The sequence below is a fragment of the Peromyscus californicus genome, unplaced genomic scaffold (assembly GCF_007827085.1).
Source record: "Peromyscus californicus insignis strain IS unplaced genomic scaffold, ASM782708v3 Scaffold_6__1_contigs__length_162567912, whole genome shotgun sequence".
Taxonomy (NCBI): Eukaryota; Metazoa; Chordata; class Mammalia; order Rodentia; family Cricetidae; genus Peromyscus; species Peromyscus californicus.
The window spans coordinates 127,529,727-127,547,075 of record NW_026294584.1 but is presented as its reverse complement, the minus strand read 5'-3'; the positions used below and the strand labels follow the sequence as shown (position 1 = coordinate 127,547,075).

At 46.3% G+C, this 17,349-nt stretch overlaps 1 protein-coding gene across 7 annotated transcripts in view; it reads left to right on the top strand.

Moving 5' to 3' along the window:
* The window catches only part of Srgap3 (SLIT-ROBO Rho GTPase activating protein 3), a 256,828-nt gene that overhangs the window by 154,378 nt on the left and 85,101 nt on the right, over positions 1-17,349 (top strand). For all 7 annotated transcript variants that reach the window (XM_052720873.1, XM_052720872.1, XM_052720870.1 and 4 more), the window contains exon 3: positions 2,595-2,757. In XM_052720873.1, coding sequence (XP_052576833.1) covers positions 2,595-2,757 — 163 coding nt within the window. The remainder of the gene's footprint in view (positions 1-2,594; positions 2,758-17,349) is intronic.

Sequence of the window (17,349 nt, the reverse complement as noted above, 5' to 3'; positions counted from 1 at the left end):
CAGCATCTCCTCCATGGTTGCCACTTGGCTGGGCCCTGAGCACAATGATTACAACAGAAACAGTATCTGCTCTCTAAGAGCTCCCAGGAAGGTGAGAGGTGGGGCATAGAAATTAAAGGCAGAATATATCAGGCAGCCTTCTGTAACTGCAAGGACTTCCATGAGACAGGCAATTTTTAAGAGAAAAGGGTTTTTTGTTTTGTTTTGTTTTTTGGCTCACAGTCTTGTAGGTGTTAGTCTACAATTGGGCTTTCAGGTCTCCTGTGTGTGTCTGTTGGGCATAGCACATTATGGTGTGGTGTGAATTCATGGTGTGGCAGAGCTGATAACCTCATGGCCAGGAAGTGGAGAAGGGGAAGAGGAGGGGCTGGGGTCACATGAAGCTGTGTTTTCAATGAACTAAAGACTTAAAGATTCCCCCATCTCCTAACAGCACCACACTGGGAAGCAAGCATTTAACACATGGGCCACTGGGAGACATTCAAGTTGAACTTTAGCATAGTTCTCAGAGTCACACATGCGTCAGAATCCCCAGGAGGGCGTGTGAAGCCAGGGGTGCCCGGCCAAACTCCAGGGTTTCTGATCAGTGCTCATGTTGGTTTGTACTTCCAACAAACTCCTATTCAATGCCAGTGTCGCAGGCCAGAGAGGACGCTTGAGAACTGCTGTCAGAGCACATGGTCAGGGACTACTCTCTGAGGGGAACTGTCATTTGAGCTATACTTACAGGAAGTGGAGGAGGAGCCAGGGAAGAAGGAGGTGCTAGTGTGGTCCAGGTAGGGTGTTCAGGTCCCAGCAGGAAGAACCTGCCACGGAAAGGAAGGGACTGGAGTACAAGTGCATGGCTGGGCCTCCTGAAGCTCCAGCAAACGGATGCTCTGGGCATCTGCATTATTGACCCACATGGTCTCCCTCTTTAATTCTTTTCCTTTCTTGTTTCTCTGGTCTCAACCTCTTGACAGGGAGCCCCTTCAAGGCAGAATCTGTATTACAGTCGCCTGTGGAAGAACACAGCCCACTCAGGACCTGCTGTGCAATCAATGCCCAGGGAACCCAGCTTGGGCTGGATTTTAACATTCCAGATCTTTCCAGTGTATCAGCAAAGGATGACTCTTTAGTGTTTTATCTTCTTGTGTATTCACCCTGACAACGTGTATTCCCAGTTATTCCCAAGTGAAGCTGGTCTGACCACTGCCTCTATCTCAAATTCTCTTCTCCCAAATATTTGCTGCCTAGATTTTCAGCTCATTTGGTGATAGAAGAAAAAGAAAAAAGACTCCTTGAAGTTAAATGGATCTTCTTCTTTTACCTTCTCAAATTCCAGGAGCTGGGGCATGGTGAGAGAGGAACATCCCAGAAGCCCATGGGGCTATTCTCCATAACACCTGTAGTGGGCCCTGGTGAGGAGGGCGCAGTCATAGAAGGAATCAGCAGTTACCTTCCTCACCATTACTGACTCAGTGGCTGCCTTTCCTTACTTAGCCAGCTCCCTGAAGATCCCCTCATTCAGGGCAAGGGTGGAACAAGGCAGAATTGGGGTTCTCTGAAGCTAGTGGTGGGCCTTGTTTCCAATATTTCCTTCCACACTAGAAGGCACAATAAGAGAAAGATTGGGGCTTGAAGATTAAGAACCCCAGCTCAGGTATGCCATGTGTCAAGATGGGGTCATCAATAGCATTTGAGTTCAGGGTTTTATTTACCTTTCTTCTTAGAGAAGAGTATGTACATCTTTTCCTGAGCCCCACAGAGGGATCTTTGGGAAAGCAGAGACAAGAGAATGGTTTTCTATTATATCATTAGCTTGGGAAGCAGTGATACACAGATCAGAGATCCTCAGACTTCAGCTCATATCAGGGTGCCCAGGAGGGCTTCTTAAAACCCAGATTGCTGGGCCCAACCCCAATGCTTCTGATTCTGCAAGGCTGGAGCATGCATTTCTGATATGTTTTTAGGAGATCACAGTGTGACATCTCATTTTAGCACAATGTCCAGCTAGAGTCTGTCTGAGAATCCATCAGCCACTCTAGGAACAAAGACTTATTTGTCCTGTAGGTAGTCTTCCTTTGCCCCTCCTCCCACGTGTGGAACCTGAACCCTTCAGGCTGATGCTCACCAGCTCTTTCAAGCATCATCATTGTTACACTGTTTCTAGGAGGTCAGGAGCTCCCTAGGGAAGGACAAAGGTGTCAGTAACCCAGGGGACTCTGTGGGTTAGTGGAGACAGGTTAGCAGAGAAGAAGTGTCTTTTTGTTTTTTCCACTGCATAGACCTAGAAACCATGAAATATTTCAGAGCAATCTATGTAGTATTTCTCAGCCCCGTTGAGATGGATTCTTCCCAGAAGAGGGAAGAGAATGTGGCAAGTGCTGCATTCAAGGGAGGCATAGATCGCCCAGGACAGAGACAGAGTCAGTGACCCAAAGTCTAGCTCTAGAACTACCCTATAACCATGGAATATCACTTTAGTCCTCTGGCCTGTTTCCATAGTTGTGAAAAGTGTAATAAGATTGACTTTGAAGGTGACTGTGAGGGTCAAAAGTGGGTGACCACGTGAACTGACGTGAAGCCAACCTGAGCCATCTTGGTTCCCACAGGAAGGATCAATACCTCCTCTCACCCGTGAACTGTTGGTATCTGGTACTGCATCAGACCCGGCGGGAGAGCCGAGACCATGCCACCCTCAATGACATCTTCATGAACAACGTCATCGTCCGCCTTTCCCAGATCAGTGAGGATGTCATCAGACTCTTCAAAAAGGTGAGCTGCTCTATCTGCCCCAGGTCTCTTTCCCAGACTGGCCATGACAATATTCTACCATCAGGGTGAGATGTATTTTGGGGACAAGGGACCAGAAAGGCAGGTGTTGAATGATACAGGGGGCAGAGGGGTTCACTATACTCTCCAGCCCAAATTTGACCTCTGTATGGGTCTTTGAAAGACAGTGTGTACTCAGCCACTTTAGCATCTAGGGACACAAGAGTAAACTCCATTACATAGCTAAGTGTGTAGTATACATATATCACAGGCAATCTGGAAAGATGGAGGTGGGACATGGGCACAAAAATTTAAATCAACAGAAATTTTATCAATCACTTTGAAATTCTAGAAATTTCATTATGTATACTTATATAAATATATTTCCTGTGAGTGCCTATAATATGTGCACTTTCTAGAATGCACACACATTTCTCCCTGTGTAAGATTATACGGTATATTTGATATTACTGCCTACTTATGTCACCTACCAAACTTAGGTAATGCTCTCTGTCAGAAATTTCCCACATTGAAAATTTGCTTCTGTTTTGAATGACTGCACAGCATTTTGTTATATTGACTTGCGCTGACCTACGTACCTGATCTCTTTCTATTGAACACTTTGGTAAATGCCATTATTTTATTGTTACAAAAAGTCTCACTGTGAGCTCTTCCTGTTGCACGAATCCTAAATGGTCTTATAATAAAAACCTGGAGCCAAATATTGGGGTAAAAGCTGAAAGATCAGAGGAAATAAAGGAACAGTCACTTCTTACCTCGCCAACTTCTCAGCCGATCCTGTCTCCATGAATCCTCAGACTGAACGCCTCCGAGTCCTCAGCCAAAAGGCCTAGATCCTGTCTTCTCATGCCTTATATGCCTTTCTCCACCTAGCCATTACTTCCTTCCTAGTGGTGGGATTAATGGCCTATGTGCTTTCCAAATACTGGTGACAGAGCCATGAGATCTCAAGTGCTGGGATTAAAGGCGTGTGACTCCCAAGTACTGGGATTAAAGGTGTGTGCTACTACTTCCTGGCTCTGTTTCTCTCCTAGACTGAGTCAATCTCATGTAGTCCAGGGTGGCTTTGAACTCACAGTTCAGACAGATCTCTGCCTCCTGAGTGCTAGGATTAAAGGTGTGTGCCACCACTGCCTGGCCTCTATGTTTAATCTAGTGGCTGGCTCTGTCCTCTGATCCTCAGGCAAGCTTTATTTGATACACAAATATCACCACACTTCCCCACATCCATTGTTACTTAGGATCAGTTTCCCCAATGGCAATCAGGTCAAAAGCTGGTTTACTTTTAAAGCTTTGGTGGAATACCCCAGTGCTGAAAGAAAGGTTTTACCGGGAAATATCCAGTAGCCGAGGGTGAAGAGAGCCATTGATTTTCTGCAGCCTTTGTCCTAATGAGGCTGCATTTGGGGCCCTGAGTGAAGGTCAGACATGCTATTCCAGAGGGGGAAGCAGCTCAGCAGGAGACTAAATTCCTTAATATTTTAGAAAGAAAATAATCCTGGTACTATCCCTTTAAAGCCCCATGTGTCCTGTATATCTTCAGGCTTGTGACTTAAACCTGTGCCTCAGTTTCCTCACTTGTGAAATGGGTAGAAACACCCTGGTGGGGGGGGGGGTGGCAGCACAGGCTAGCCTGGCCTTGCTCTGTGAAAGCTGGCTGTGACCCTAGGACAGCAGTGATTGTTCCTCCGTGTAGCTCTGCTCTTCTTCCCAGGTACCAGTGTAGTGATCTGGTGACCCAGGGTTGCTAGACCCACACGGAAGGGCCCAAGCTGCTGACTTGGAATAGAACCATCCTTCTGAGGTCTGTGCTTGGCTCGTCCATTTCGAGGACAACTTCTACAGAAGAGCTGTAGTTGCTGCCTCATGGCCTCCCACTACACGAAACACTTCTGGTTTCTTCTTGATGCTGTGTTTATGAAATGTGGTCTGAGTTTAATATTTGCATAAGCAAACATAATTAGAAAGGTAAACACAGTGCCAAAAAAAAAAAATCCCACAGTGCTTCACCGAGGCCCGCTGACAAGCTTTAGCTGTCTGCTGGTTCGGAGTCCTGATCCTGGTGTGGGCCCCGCCCGATGCTGCTGTCACAGCCTTTTCCTGGGTGGGAATGACTCAGAGAGAAAGGGTCGTCAAGGCCTTTAGGACATGAGGGCTCTTTTTTTTCCTGCGCTGAGCCCTGGGACAAGTGAGATCAATCTTCGCAGTTCTCATTTAGCCCGACAGCAGCCTGACTTGTGATGGAGGTTAACAGGGCGGAAAATAATGAAAAATGTCCACAGCTGAGCTCCTGGCTGCCTCGTTACCAGGCCCGTCCTGTAGAACAAAGGAACTGACCTGGCCCCTGTGGGCTGGGAGAGTGTCGGGACGAGTGTGCCTGGCTGACTTAGCCCAGTGAGGTTCCTTTGTTGTGCCCACATTATATATAACTCGGAGCTGAGCCCCATGCTCCTTATAGAGGGGGAATTCTTATATTTCTCTCAACCACTTCAGGACTAAGTCCTTCCTGGGCAAATGGTGGGGGTACACTCCATTTTATGCAGCTTCAAGGAGAACCTAAATGTGATTTTAGTCCCTTACCATCAGTGAGGCAGGGCTTTTAAAGTTTGTCTCTGTACTGCTTCACTGACTACCCTGGCCAATCTCTTTAAGCCTCAGTCTTCTCATCTGGGAAATGGGTCTGGTACAATGACTGCACTGGGGACCACTTGGAGAACAAAGGCATGTCAAGTGCCAACATCAGGTGTAGCACTCAGAACATACTCAAGAAATGGAAGCTTGTTAGGGGTCCCTCGCATGGAAGCATGTGGCCAACTTGGGGTCCTAGTGCTTGATGGGGTGTTTCCTGACCACCCACCCAGTCTTACTCTGGCAGTCAGGAGGCTCGGGATGGCTGCTGTGGGCCTGAAAGAGTTGCCCTGCCTGCCGTCTCCTCCCAGATCATTATCTGCCTCACTTGATTCTCACACCTTTACCACTCTCTGCTCTCCTTTTCATAGAGTCTGGGTTTCATTTGTTTGTTTGGTTTGGTTATTTTTCATTTTTATTTTATGTGCATACATGTGTAGTCTACATGTGTGTACGTGTACCATGTGCGTGCAGTGCCTGTGGAAGGCAGAAGAGGGCATTGGATCCTCTGGAATGGGACTTACAAGCATTTGTGAGCAGTAACGTGGGTGCTGGGAACTGAACCTGGGTCCTCTGCAAGAGCAGAATGTGCTCTTAACCACTGAGCCACTCCCTAGCCCACGGGGACTCTGTTTTACAGAGAAGTGGCAGCATTGCAAATTCCAGAAGCTCGTGTCTCTTAGAGGTGCAGCTCCGTCATCCAACTCCTCTGGAGACTGATTCATCATTGAGTTCATCATAAGTTCAAGGCCAGCTCAGGCCACAGACTAACCAGGTCAACGTAGTGAGACCCTGAGTATGTGTGTGCATGCATGTGTGTGTGTGTGTGTATATACTTGTCTCCCTGTAAGATACTTCCCATAGTTCTAACAACTTGTCAGAACCTCTCAGGATGAGACTGAATTCCAGACAAAGATGAGCCAGTGGGTGGGACCACACCTTGACTGGGACATGTTAGATGTGCACATCCTTGGCCCTATGTTTAAACTTCCATCTCACTTCAGGACTCCAAAGATGGACTTGAGGGTTTTTCTGTAACTCTTTGTCCCTCTTCTCAATGTGACATTGAATAAATCTTTTTTTTCTTCCCGCTTTTAAATTGGCTCTTTTTATTGGTTTATTGGTTGCTGGACCTGACTTGGGCACAGATTGTGATACCCCACCCCAGTTTGGTAACAGAAGGGCTTGGGATGTAGCCCAGAGACTGAACACTTGACTAGCGTGCATGACTAGCCCATCATTCAGTCCCCAGCACTAGGGAAAGGCATTCCCAAAGCTCCTGGAGGTGCCTGGCTTTAAGGGAAGGGGTCTGGCTCAGACAGAGCAGAGTGGAACTGCATGAGATCTTAGAGGCAGTCTGAAATGGTCAGGACCTGTGGCTGTGGACAACAGAAATATAGTTCCCCCTGCTTGAAGGGGGAAAAGGCTTTTCAGCTTTTTCAAGATGCCCTTGGCTTGAGGCATGGGGGTGCTTCTAGGGACACAAAGATTATTTTCAGATAATAGTCTCTATTTCTGCTCTATGGCTGTGGTGTCTGTTTCCCAGTTTTCAGGGGAGAGGTCTGATGAGGAGCCTTTTCTCAGTTAGTTTGTCCCACTTCCAGGACCAGGTGGCTCCCAGCAGCTTCAGGCTTGAATCTGATCTGCTTTTAATCGACCATTAGATCTTCTAAGCACTGATTGGTCCAGCACAGACATGTGATCACCCTTGACACTGCCTCTGTGGTGAGGGAGCTCTCTCACCCAAGTGTAGGGAAGATGCCCACCTCTGGAGGAGGAGGTGCTCAACTCTGCTGATCCACAGGGCTGAGGATGGGTGAGGGTGGCTCCCCAAGAAAAGTTGGGATGTCCTTATGAGAGGAAAGAGATAACAGATGTCCCCTGGACTCTCTACTCCAGTCCTTTTATCGTGTTTAACTATGTGTCCCTCAACAAAGGGTGTGCCTTACCTCTCAGGATTGCCCATTCTGTCTGGGGACAGCTGCGCTCAATAGACAGTCCTTCAGTGCAGAAATGTAATAATATAAGTTTTCTGCTCTTGGCTTCTTGAGGGCCACAAATATCCTATAAGTGCAGAAACCTGTTTGCTGCTTGGAGACCGAAATCAAGGTGGTCCACCCAGGTCTTCGCTGCCTGGAGATGCACATTCCCGTTCACTTGGATCATCTCTATGGTTTGCTTTGTGGTCTCCCTGGAGGCTGCTCACCATGGGTTACTCTTGAGTTTTCTCTGACCTGTAGTTGTTCATGGTGAGAAGCATGCAGGAGGAAGGATTGACCAGCTTGGAGTGGAGAGAGCTATCTCAAACACTTCAACTCTAATAGCACCAAGAAAGAAAATGCTTGCCTTTCCGGTGGCTGTCTCAGCTCATGATTGACACTCATGTCTCAGCTGAAACCTCCAGATATTTTTGCTTTTGCATCAGCTTTTTAAATCTTGCCTGAATTGCACACGTCCCTCCAAGTCTGTCTCTTTAAAACTTCATCTTATTAGATTCGGGTAAGTTAGTTGAGTGATTTTTTTCAGGCAGTAAGAAGGAAGTTTTCTCAAGAGGCATGAACTCCTCCTCTGTGGGGAAGGCCCGTGTCATAAGGTCTTCATGTTGTCCTTGCATGTGTTACCTTCTGTGGTGATTTGAACGAGATGTCTCCCGTTGTTGTGGGGTATTCACCAGAGAAGACTGCTTGGACATGGGTTTAAGCCCAAGTCTTTGTTAGCTGGGTGTTCAGGATTCCAGTGTAGCATTGAGCCTTTCTCAGGATGAGCTTTTGAGCCCAAAACCATGTTCTGGGTTGACATACTTCACTTAACAAGAACAGTTAGCCAGAAGCAGAACCACAGAAGCTAAAAAGCAAGGTTAGTACATTTAGAGATTTTCCCAGAACTGTGGACTTTGATAGATTAGGCCTTTGTTTTAGTTTTGGCGGGTGCTGTCTGTGTAATGAGTTTTACAGCCTGAATGGTAGGTACTTCCATCATGGAGTCAGCTGTGCTAAGGTCTGGGGGCCTGTTACACTCTATGGGGAGAACTGGTCCCCATTTGGTAGCTGTTTGAAAAGGATTTGGAGGTATGGCCTTACTGGAGGAGGGATGGAACTGGGGCCAGGCTTTGAGGTTTCAAAAGGCTCCTTTTCTCTGCCTCCTGTTTGTGGTTGTGATCTCTCAAGCCCCGTTTCTGCCACTGTGCGTCCACTCTACCATCACAGCCTCGAACCCCCTGGAACCATAAGCCCAATTGAACCCTTTCTTTGAGAAGTTGCCTCGGTCCTGGTGTTGTTTATCACAGCCATAGAAAAGTAACCCATATGCCTTCTAGTGACAATTTGTTGGCTCTGTTTTTAATCATTTCTGTTGGGATGTAGAGAAAGTGGGACTGAGACTTGAGAATGAGTTAACAGTGAGGGTGTTAAAGGGTAAATATGAGTCTGCCAAGTGAGGCAAGGGGGTTGGGAGCTCTGGGGCAAGGCAAGAGCTCAGGAGACAGGACAGATGGGTCCTGATGGAGGTCAGAGGCACACCAGAAGTGAGGTGCAGACAGCAGTCTGAGGTGAATTCAGCTCTTAAACATAACCTGCTTGGTTGTTACATTAAGACAGTGGTTCTCAACCCCCTACTAACAACTGCGACCCTTTAATGCAGTTCCTCAGGTTGAGGTGACCCCCGTCCAATAAATTATTTTGGTTGGTACTTCATAAACTGTAGTTTTGCTACTGTTATGCACCGTAATGTAACTATCTGTGTTTTCTGGTGGTCTCAGGTAAACCCCTGTGAAAGGGTTGTTTGACCCCCAAAGGGGTCACAACCCACAGTTTGAGAACCACTGCATGAAGATCCAACATTTTAAAACTTGTAGATTTCACACCAGGTGTGGTGGCACTTGCTTATAATTCCCAGCACTTGGGAGATGGGGGTAGGAGAATCAGGAGTTCAAGGCCAGCCTTAGCTACATAGTAGTTTTAGACAAGCCTGAGCTCTAGAGACCCTGTCTCACAAAGCCCAAACCAAATCCAAACCAAGCAGAGCTTTCTGCTGCCCAGCCTCCCTAATGTTGTCCAGAATGTTGTTATTGACTCCTTTATTTGCCCAGTCTCCCTAATGTTGTCCAGAATGTTGTATTGACTCCTTTATTTGCCCAGCCTCCCTAATGTTGTCCAGAATGTTGTATTGACTCCTTTATTTCCTCTCCGCAGCCTTGCCTACCTTTGAGTTTGTGGTCTCACCCTTAAACATTATCTGCCAGTGAGTGTCATCGTCTAGCCTGGGATAGGTCCCCCAGAGATGTGTTAGGAGCAGATTGCTGGGCTCCACAGTCACAGTTGCTGACCCAGTAGGTCTAGAAAGTGGCCTGAGAATCTGCATTTCTAACCAGTTCTCAGCTGATTGTGGAAACTCGCATGGGAAGGACTTCCAGGGTAACCCTCCTTGTTTTGCAATTAAGGAAACCGAGGCCCGTGTCTGCTAAGGAAATAGTCTTCCCCAAACCCAGGTATTTGACCCCAGCTCTGAATCGAGCCCCATTCAGTACACCAGCTGGGAGGGTCACTGTGTGTCACACTCATGCCTCTTTACCCCTGACTGTTCTGAGACTGGGGACTTAAGCCCACCCCATTTTGCAGCCTCATTCTGTTTCCTCCGGCTTCCTTCACAATGGCCATCCATTATTCTGCACTCCGATGCCTGTAGAATTTAATTACTTGCCCTGGCCGTGATGTGAATTTGATTGTTGGAAGCTGCAGCATTCTGGAAGAAGCGCTAATGAGGAGAGACTCTTAGCAGAGACGAGAGGGCATTTGGGGGGCCTGTGTTTGAAAGCAGCCATTCACTGTGTGGCAACAAGGACTTGGTCTTCAGTGAGTTTTCTCATCCCCGCCTCGAAGATGTCCATCGCATTTCATAAATAAATCAGGGCTTTTGTGTCCAATAATTGCTTTGCTTTGTAACAGAGATCAAAAGCAGCCATGGCCTTGGATTCAAAGCCAAGTTTATTTTTCATTTTTTTTTTCCTTGCAGGAGAGAGTGAGGGTTTGCATGCTGGAGGGTCCAGCGGTGAGGTCTGCACTGGGGCGGGGGAAGAACAAAGAGATGAGGGACCTCAGCCCGTCTCCACCGTCTCCCAGGGAGACAGTCTGTGAAACAGGCCTCAGCAGCCTTTCCTACTCATTCAACACACATACGCTAGTGCTAGTATGACGGCAGACAAGCAATTGTAGCAAAGAAACCATCAGTGAGTGCTTATTCTGTGCAAGGCCCTAAGCATTCTGTATGCACTGAATTCTTCAAGTCTGGGAAGAAGATGCTGTCATCGTCCCATTTTACAGATGAGGAAACCCAAGAAGGTAGAGGCTGTAGTTTTACTTCAGGTACATCCAGCTCAGCGGTAGAGACAGGTGATGAAACAGGACAAACCATTTAAACATAATGCCCTCCCTTGAGGAGCTCATAGAAGTACTATAGAAGTTGAGGTAGATATACAAAGAAATGATTGTTTGGAAGCAGTGGGGAGGGGTGTCATCCCTCCCCAAGTTCCTTCAGAGGAAGGTTCAAGGAAGGCATGATGTTGAGGATTCAGTGCTGCGGTGAACCTTGATGGTTAAAGTCGATCCCAGCTTGGCTTCCCTGGGAAGCTGACTCTCAGATGGAGACACAGTGCAGGTTGGGGTCCCACCTGCAGGAGAAAAAGGATGGGGAGCAGGAGGCATCAGGGCCAAGTGTGTGGTGGAGTCATGAAGAAGCTGAGAGACGCGCCTGCTGAGTTATGCCTAGAGGTTGGGCCCTTGTGCTGATTAATTATTGCTTGTGGGGCTGTCTCCAGAAGGGGGTGTGTGCATGCTTAGGCAAACTGCTTCTTCAACCATGGTGTCTGTGGACAGCATTTCCTAAGAGGAAGTTTGAGACAGAGGCCTCAAAGCTCACCCACTTCCAAAAGTGACACACTTCTAACAGAAGGTGTGGCCCAGTCTAAGGATGTACCCTCTAGCCTTAAGGTCTGGATTAAAGGCTTGTAACATCCAACCTCCTCCATCGAGACCACACGTCCTACAACAAGTTCCTAATAGTGCCACTCCCTATGAGCTTATGGGGGCCAAATACAATCAAACTACCACAGTTTGTGAGGCAGGGTCTCACTATGCATCCCTAGCTGGCCCAGAAATGAAATGCGGGGTAGGCTTCCCTTTAACTCACAGAGATCTGTCTGCCTCTGCCTCCCAAGTGCTGGCATTAAAGGTATAAGCCACCATGCCTGGCCATTTCAAATATTTTTATTTTTATATATTATTTTAAATTTCTAGATTTATTATGGTTTGGGCTGGAGATACAGCTCAGCAGTTAGGACCACTTCCTGTTCTTACAAGGGATGTAGGTTCAGTTCCCAGCACCCACACAGTGGCTCATGACCATCTATGATTCCAGTTTCAGGAAATCTAACATCCTCTTCAGACCTCTGAGGGCATCAGGCATGCATGGGTTATATATACATATATACAGCAGGCAAAAGACTCATATGCATAAAATAAATTTAAAAAATCATTCCATAGTTAAAAAGAGAAATTCAGGTAGGGGTGTGTGTGTGTGTGTGTGTGTGTGTGTGTGTGAGTGTGTGTGTGTGTGTGTGTGTGTGTGTGTGTGTGTGTGTGTGTGTGTGTGTGTGTGTGTGTTGGGCATTGGACTTATCAAATATTGATACTTCCTCTAAAGTGATAGCCAGTAGTCCTAGAGCGTGGCTACAGAAGTGAAATGGGACAGAGCAGAGCTTAGAGGCCAAGAGGCCCTCAGCACATGGGAACTTGGTCCATGGCAGTAGTGTGACGAAGGGAAGAGAAAGGACGACAGTTTAGCAGATGAGTAGCTTCACCTGGTTGCTGTCTTTTTCTTCCTAGTTATAGAAACAGATTCTGCACACACACTACACATCACACGCACATGCACAGGCATGCCTGCATTTTTACACACGACCCCCACCTCACAAAGCCTGTATGTTATTTCCCCAAAGTGGATTTCAGATAAGTTAGAGATAAACAGAAAAACTTGATGGGAAGAAAATGTTGGAGATTGAGAGATTGTATGCATGTGTGTGTGTGTGTGTGTGTGTGTGTGAGAGAGAGAGAGAGAGAGAGAGAGAGAGAGAGAGAGAGAGAGAGAGAGAGATTTGTGATGCATACACATTAAGTGCCAGTGCCTGTGGAGTCCAAAAGAGGGTGTCAGATTTCCTGGATCTGAGTTTACAGGGAGTTGTGGGTGTTGGGAACCAAACTTGGGTCCTCTATAAGGACCCAAGCAATATTGTGCTCTTACCTGCTGAGCCATCTCTCCAACACCCTAAATTTAAAAAAAAAATTAATATACACTCCAAAAGAAAAATATTAGTAAATTCTATTATATAATTTTAAAAACTGTCCATACAACAACAAACATAAATTAATAGATTGATAGACAAAATACATTTGAGACAAGGAGATGATATTTCGTCTTCATAGAATTAATAAATTTTAATACCCAGAAAATAAAATGAGCTTTTACACATACATAAAAAAAGAGCAAACAGCCCAGTAGGAATGTGGGTAAGAGATACAACTGCTCAGGTCATAGAAGATGTAACTGCAATACTAAAAATTCTAAAAATAAAAGAATGCTCATCCTGGTGATCACAGGATGGGTGAGACACAACTTGTTGCTGGGTGGATTAATGAAGCAGTCCCTGGTGGGGACCAGTGTGTAAAGTGTCAGGGATTGTCATAGGAATGTAAATTGCCTATTATCACTGGAGGATATAAATTATCTAATATTAATGGAGGAAGAATTACAGGTTCTTCAACCAAGCAATTCCACTTTTAAGTATAACCTGAAAATGTTCTAAACCATTTGCACACACAACTTTGTATGGAGATGTTTACTATAAATAGTTTAATATTTGGCTCAATATTAAAGTCTGTAGTTTCAGAGAAATCAAGGCAGGAACCCCCACAGTCACATCACAGTCAAGAACAGGTAGAAGGTGGGGATTCATGCTGCTGGCTTGCTTATCCTGACCTGGCTTCCTTCACTCTTACACAATTTAGGCCCCTGCCTAGGAAATGTGCTGCCCACAGGGGCCTGGGGCAATGAACAATCAGGACGATGCCTCATGGACATGCCCACCATTCACCCTGGTCTAGATTATTCCTTGTTAAGCATCTATTCTGTGGGCTGGAGAGATGGCTCTGAGGTTAAGAGCACTGGCTGCTCTTGCAGAGCACTTGGGTTTGGTTCTCAGCACCTACAAGGTGGCTCATGACCCTCTGTAACTCTGGCTCCAGGGGATCTGGTGCCCATTAAGTGAATGGTTAATTAAATAAACTACAGGCAGTCACATGATAGAACAGTATAAATCTGCATCTGCTCATATGGATTTGGATAAAACTTGAAAATATGGTGTTAAGTATGAAAAGGAGGGTCAAGTATTATATTTTTTTTCTGGCATTGTGGTGCAGCCCTATAATTCCAGCACTTGAGAGGACTGCACAGAAGGGATGTTGAGTTTGAAGCCAGCGTGAGCTAGAGAGAGCCAGTCTCAACAGTCTCCTTTGAACAAAGAGCAGTGTTTTAGTAAAATGTAGATTCCGGGTGAAAATTGTATGTTTTTAGGCCCCTATCTGGAATAAGGCCAGGTGGCTGTAGACCTGTAAGCAGACACACCAGCCATAGAACAGTCATTGAGGAATGAGGGGGAGGAAGGACCCACGGACTTCTCTTGTCTTGGGAAAGACCCAAAGACTTCAACTGTCTCTGTAACAGTTTACTTCCTAAAGTAGTTTCAAAGGAAAAAGAATGGCCCACGTTTTAATAATTATTAAACTCAAGTAATGTGTTCTCTGCTTTCTGCATGTTTTAAGTATTGGGGATTTTAAAGTAAGGGTGGAAATCAGTAAGGGCAAGCTGGGTCAGGAAGGCTCTTGAGTGTCCACCAGAGAGGTTTGGGTTGTATTTTCTAGACATCAGAGAGCTGCTGGAACTTCTTGAATGAGCTTCATCCATCCAAGAATTCTGTCTCACTAGTGAAGTGCTCAGTGTCATGCTGAATAGTGATTAATTTGCCATGTGCATTTTATATCTTTACCAAAAGGGGGAAAGTTACATGCTGCTACGTGTATTTTCTATGTGTATTTTCTACGTGTATTTTCTACTACTAGTAGTAGAATATTCTCAGAGCCAGGATTAGGGAAGATGATATAAAAATGGAAAGGAAGAATGAGTAGATGTGAGGTTGAATGAGTGGATATGTAGTTGAGTAGGTGGATGGATAGGTAGATGTGTAGGTGAGTCAAAAGGATGGATGAGTGGGTAGGTGAAAGTGGTGGGTGGATGGATGGATGAGTGGGTGGGTGAAAGTGATGGATGGGTGGATGAGTGGGTGGGTGAAAGTGGTAGGTGGATGGATGAGTGGGTAGGTGAAAGTGGTGGATGGATGGATGGATGGATGAGTTGGTAGGTGGATGAATGAGTGGGTGAGTGAAAGTGTGGTGAGTGGGTGAATGGATGAGTGGGTGGGTGAAAGTGTGGATGTATAGCTGGGTGGGTGAATGGATGACTGGGTGGGTGAGAGTGTGGTGAGTGGGTGGATGGATGAGTGGATTTGTAGGTGAATGGGTAGATGGAGGGTTAGGTGCATGGATGAATGGGTAGGTGGGTGGGTGAATGGTTGGATGTATAGATAAGTGGGTGGATAAGTGGATGGGTGAATGGGTGAAAGGTGGTAAATAGATGAGTGACCACACATATAAAGGCATTTTTGAAATGCCAATGCAATTCTCATTCTTCTCCTGTCCACAAACAATGTAAGCAAACAGAAGATCATGTTGAAAAGTGATGGGGAGTTAAAGCAATGTCTTAGGTCAATGACTTAGTGGTAATACATGATAGAGAGAGTTTTGAATGGAGCAAATAAACCCAAGAGCATCCATAGGCTTGAAGTTAGCACTGAGAGGGAGAAAACACAAAACTCAGAACTGAGGAGCTGGAGGTTTTCATCAGAAATTTGTCTTGCCTACTCCCGGGACAGGAAGCTCTCCCACTCTCAGATATTAGTTTCTCATCTGTAAGAGATTCTAGCAGAAAAAAAGAAAAGAAAATGGAAAATTGTCAGCCACCCTCAGGACATAGTCAAGAAAGATTACTTCTGGCAAGTTCTATGCCCACAGAGATACAGCCCAGCATTCTATACCATCTCTGCTTGCAGGGAGGCCAGGGATTGGGCAGGAACTTAGTCACTACTGACAACTGAGTCTGCAATCTGGTACTGAGGGCTGGATGTTATCAAGCAGAGATTTGTAAATATTGGTGTGCTTTCTAGAGCAAGGCAGAGGGACATCCATGTGCTAGTATTATTTTTAAATATTTCCCAAAATAGAAAACAAATAAACAGAAAAACTGAGGCAGTAGACTGGAACGGCTGAGAATGCTGTTATCATGTTAGTAACAGTGGGCAAATGATGTCCCTTTATTGAGTCTCTGCATCCTGCTCTTCAAAGGGGGGGGTCTGTATCAGTGTCTCCCCCAAAGGTCTGATCTAGGCTCACACAGGCATCAGCTGAGAAAGCAGTTAGTGTGGTGCTCAGCATAACACAGGTGGCCTGGGAACAGTAGCTAGTACTGCCATTATCTACAATGATAAATGCCATTCCTAGTGAGAGCACTAAACACTGTTATGAGTGATGAAAGCAGGTATTGTGGTTAATAGTAGTAGTAGCAGTACTAGAGATCCAGACACTTCTATCCTGACCACGTCGGTCACTCATAGCTATGTTAGTTACTTTCTCATTCCTGTGACCAAATACCCACCAAGAAGCTACTTAAGAGAGGGATTTCCTTTGGCTTACAGCTGGGGATGGGATGCAATCTGTCATGGCGCAGAAGGTTTAGCAGCAACGGTATAAGGCAGGGGTCACATTGGACTAGACTTAGGAAGCAGAGATCGGACAGGAAGTGGGGCTAGTTTATAATACTCTAAGACCCACTCCCAGTGCCCCACTTCCTCCAGCAAGGTTCTGCCTCCTCGGGCTTCACATCCTTCCCTAACAGTGTCACCAACTGGGAAGCAAGCTCAACTCCAGGACCTGGGGGGCCTTTGCACAGCTGTAAGGAATCTTTGGGTGCCCTCGGGTCAGTTACTGCAGCAGCTCTGAAAAGGAAGCTTTCAGGCTCAAAAAGGTCCCCAGGAGAGACTGAGAACCATGGCTGAGTTGGAGGAAGAGGAGGAGGAGGTGGGGGTAGACTTGAGGCCAGGTTGCTGCTGAAACAGGAATGATCCCATTGGGAGCTGCAGCAGCAGGAAACAAAGTTAGTTCTGAGAGAAGAAGAACCCTGAGGGTGGTCACGACCAGGAAAAAGTCAACTAGTAGCAGGTAGAAGAAGATTATCTAAGGTCAGGGTGGGAACCAGGCTGAGGAAGATGTTCTAAGGGGGTGAGGCAACAACACACAGAGCCTTGCTATGGGTGACTCAAGACCCATCTACAAAGCTGTGTTCAGGGGTACCCTGATCTTCCAGGACAAGCAGGATAGGCCCACACCCTCTGGGACATGACTTTAAGCCTTTGCTTTGGACATAAGAAAGAACACAGTGGTTCTGGCACTGGCCAGTGCTCACATGCTCCAGGCACCCATGAGTCTTAAGTTTGTGATTTGATGAGCAAACAAGCCAGAGAATGGAAGACAGTAGAAGGCTGTTCAGGGCTTAGGACTGAAAGAGAGGAAGGTTTTTGTTGTTTCGTTGTGTTTGTTCGCTTTTGTTTATTTGTAACCCCAGAATGAGGAAGATTCTAGAATGGTCCTGGAGATCACCAGGCGTGAGAATATCTACTCAAACAAAGGTGAGGAGAGACAGGCCTAGCGCCAGAGAGGATTGATGAGACAGAGGAGAGGCCCCCAGGGATGACTGAGAGTCGACTGAAGTTACTCCTGACCAAGCGTG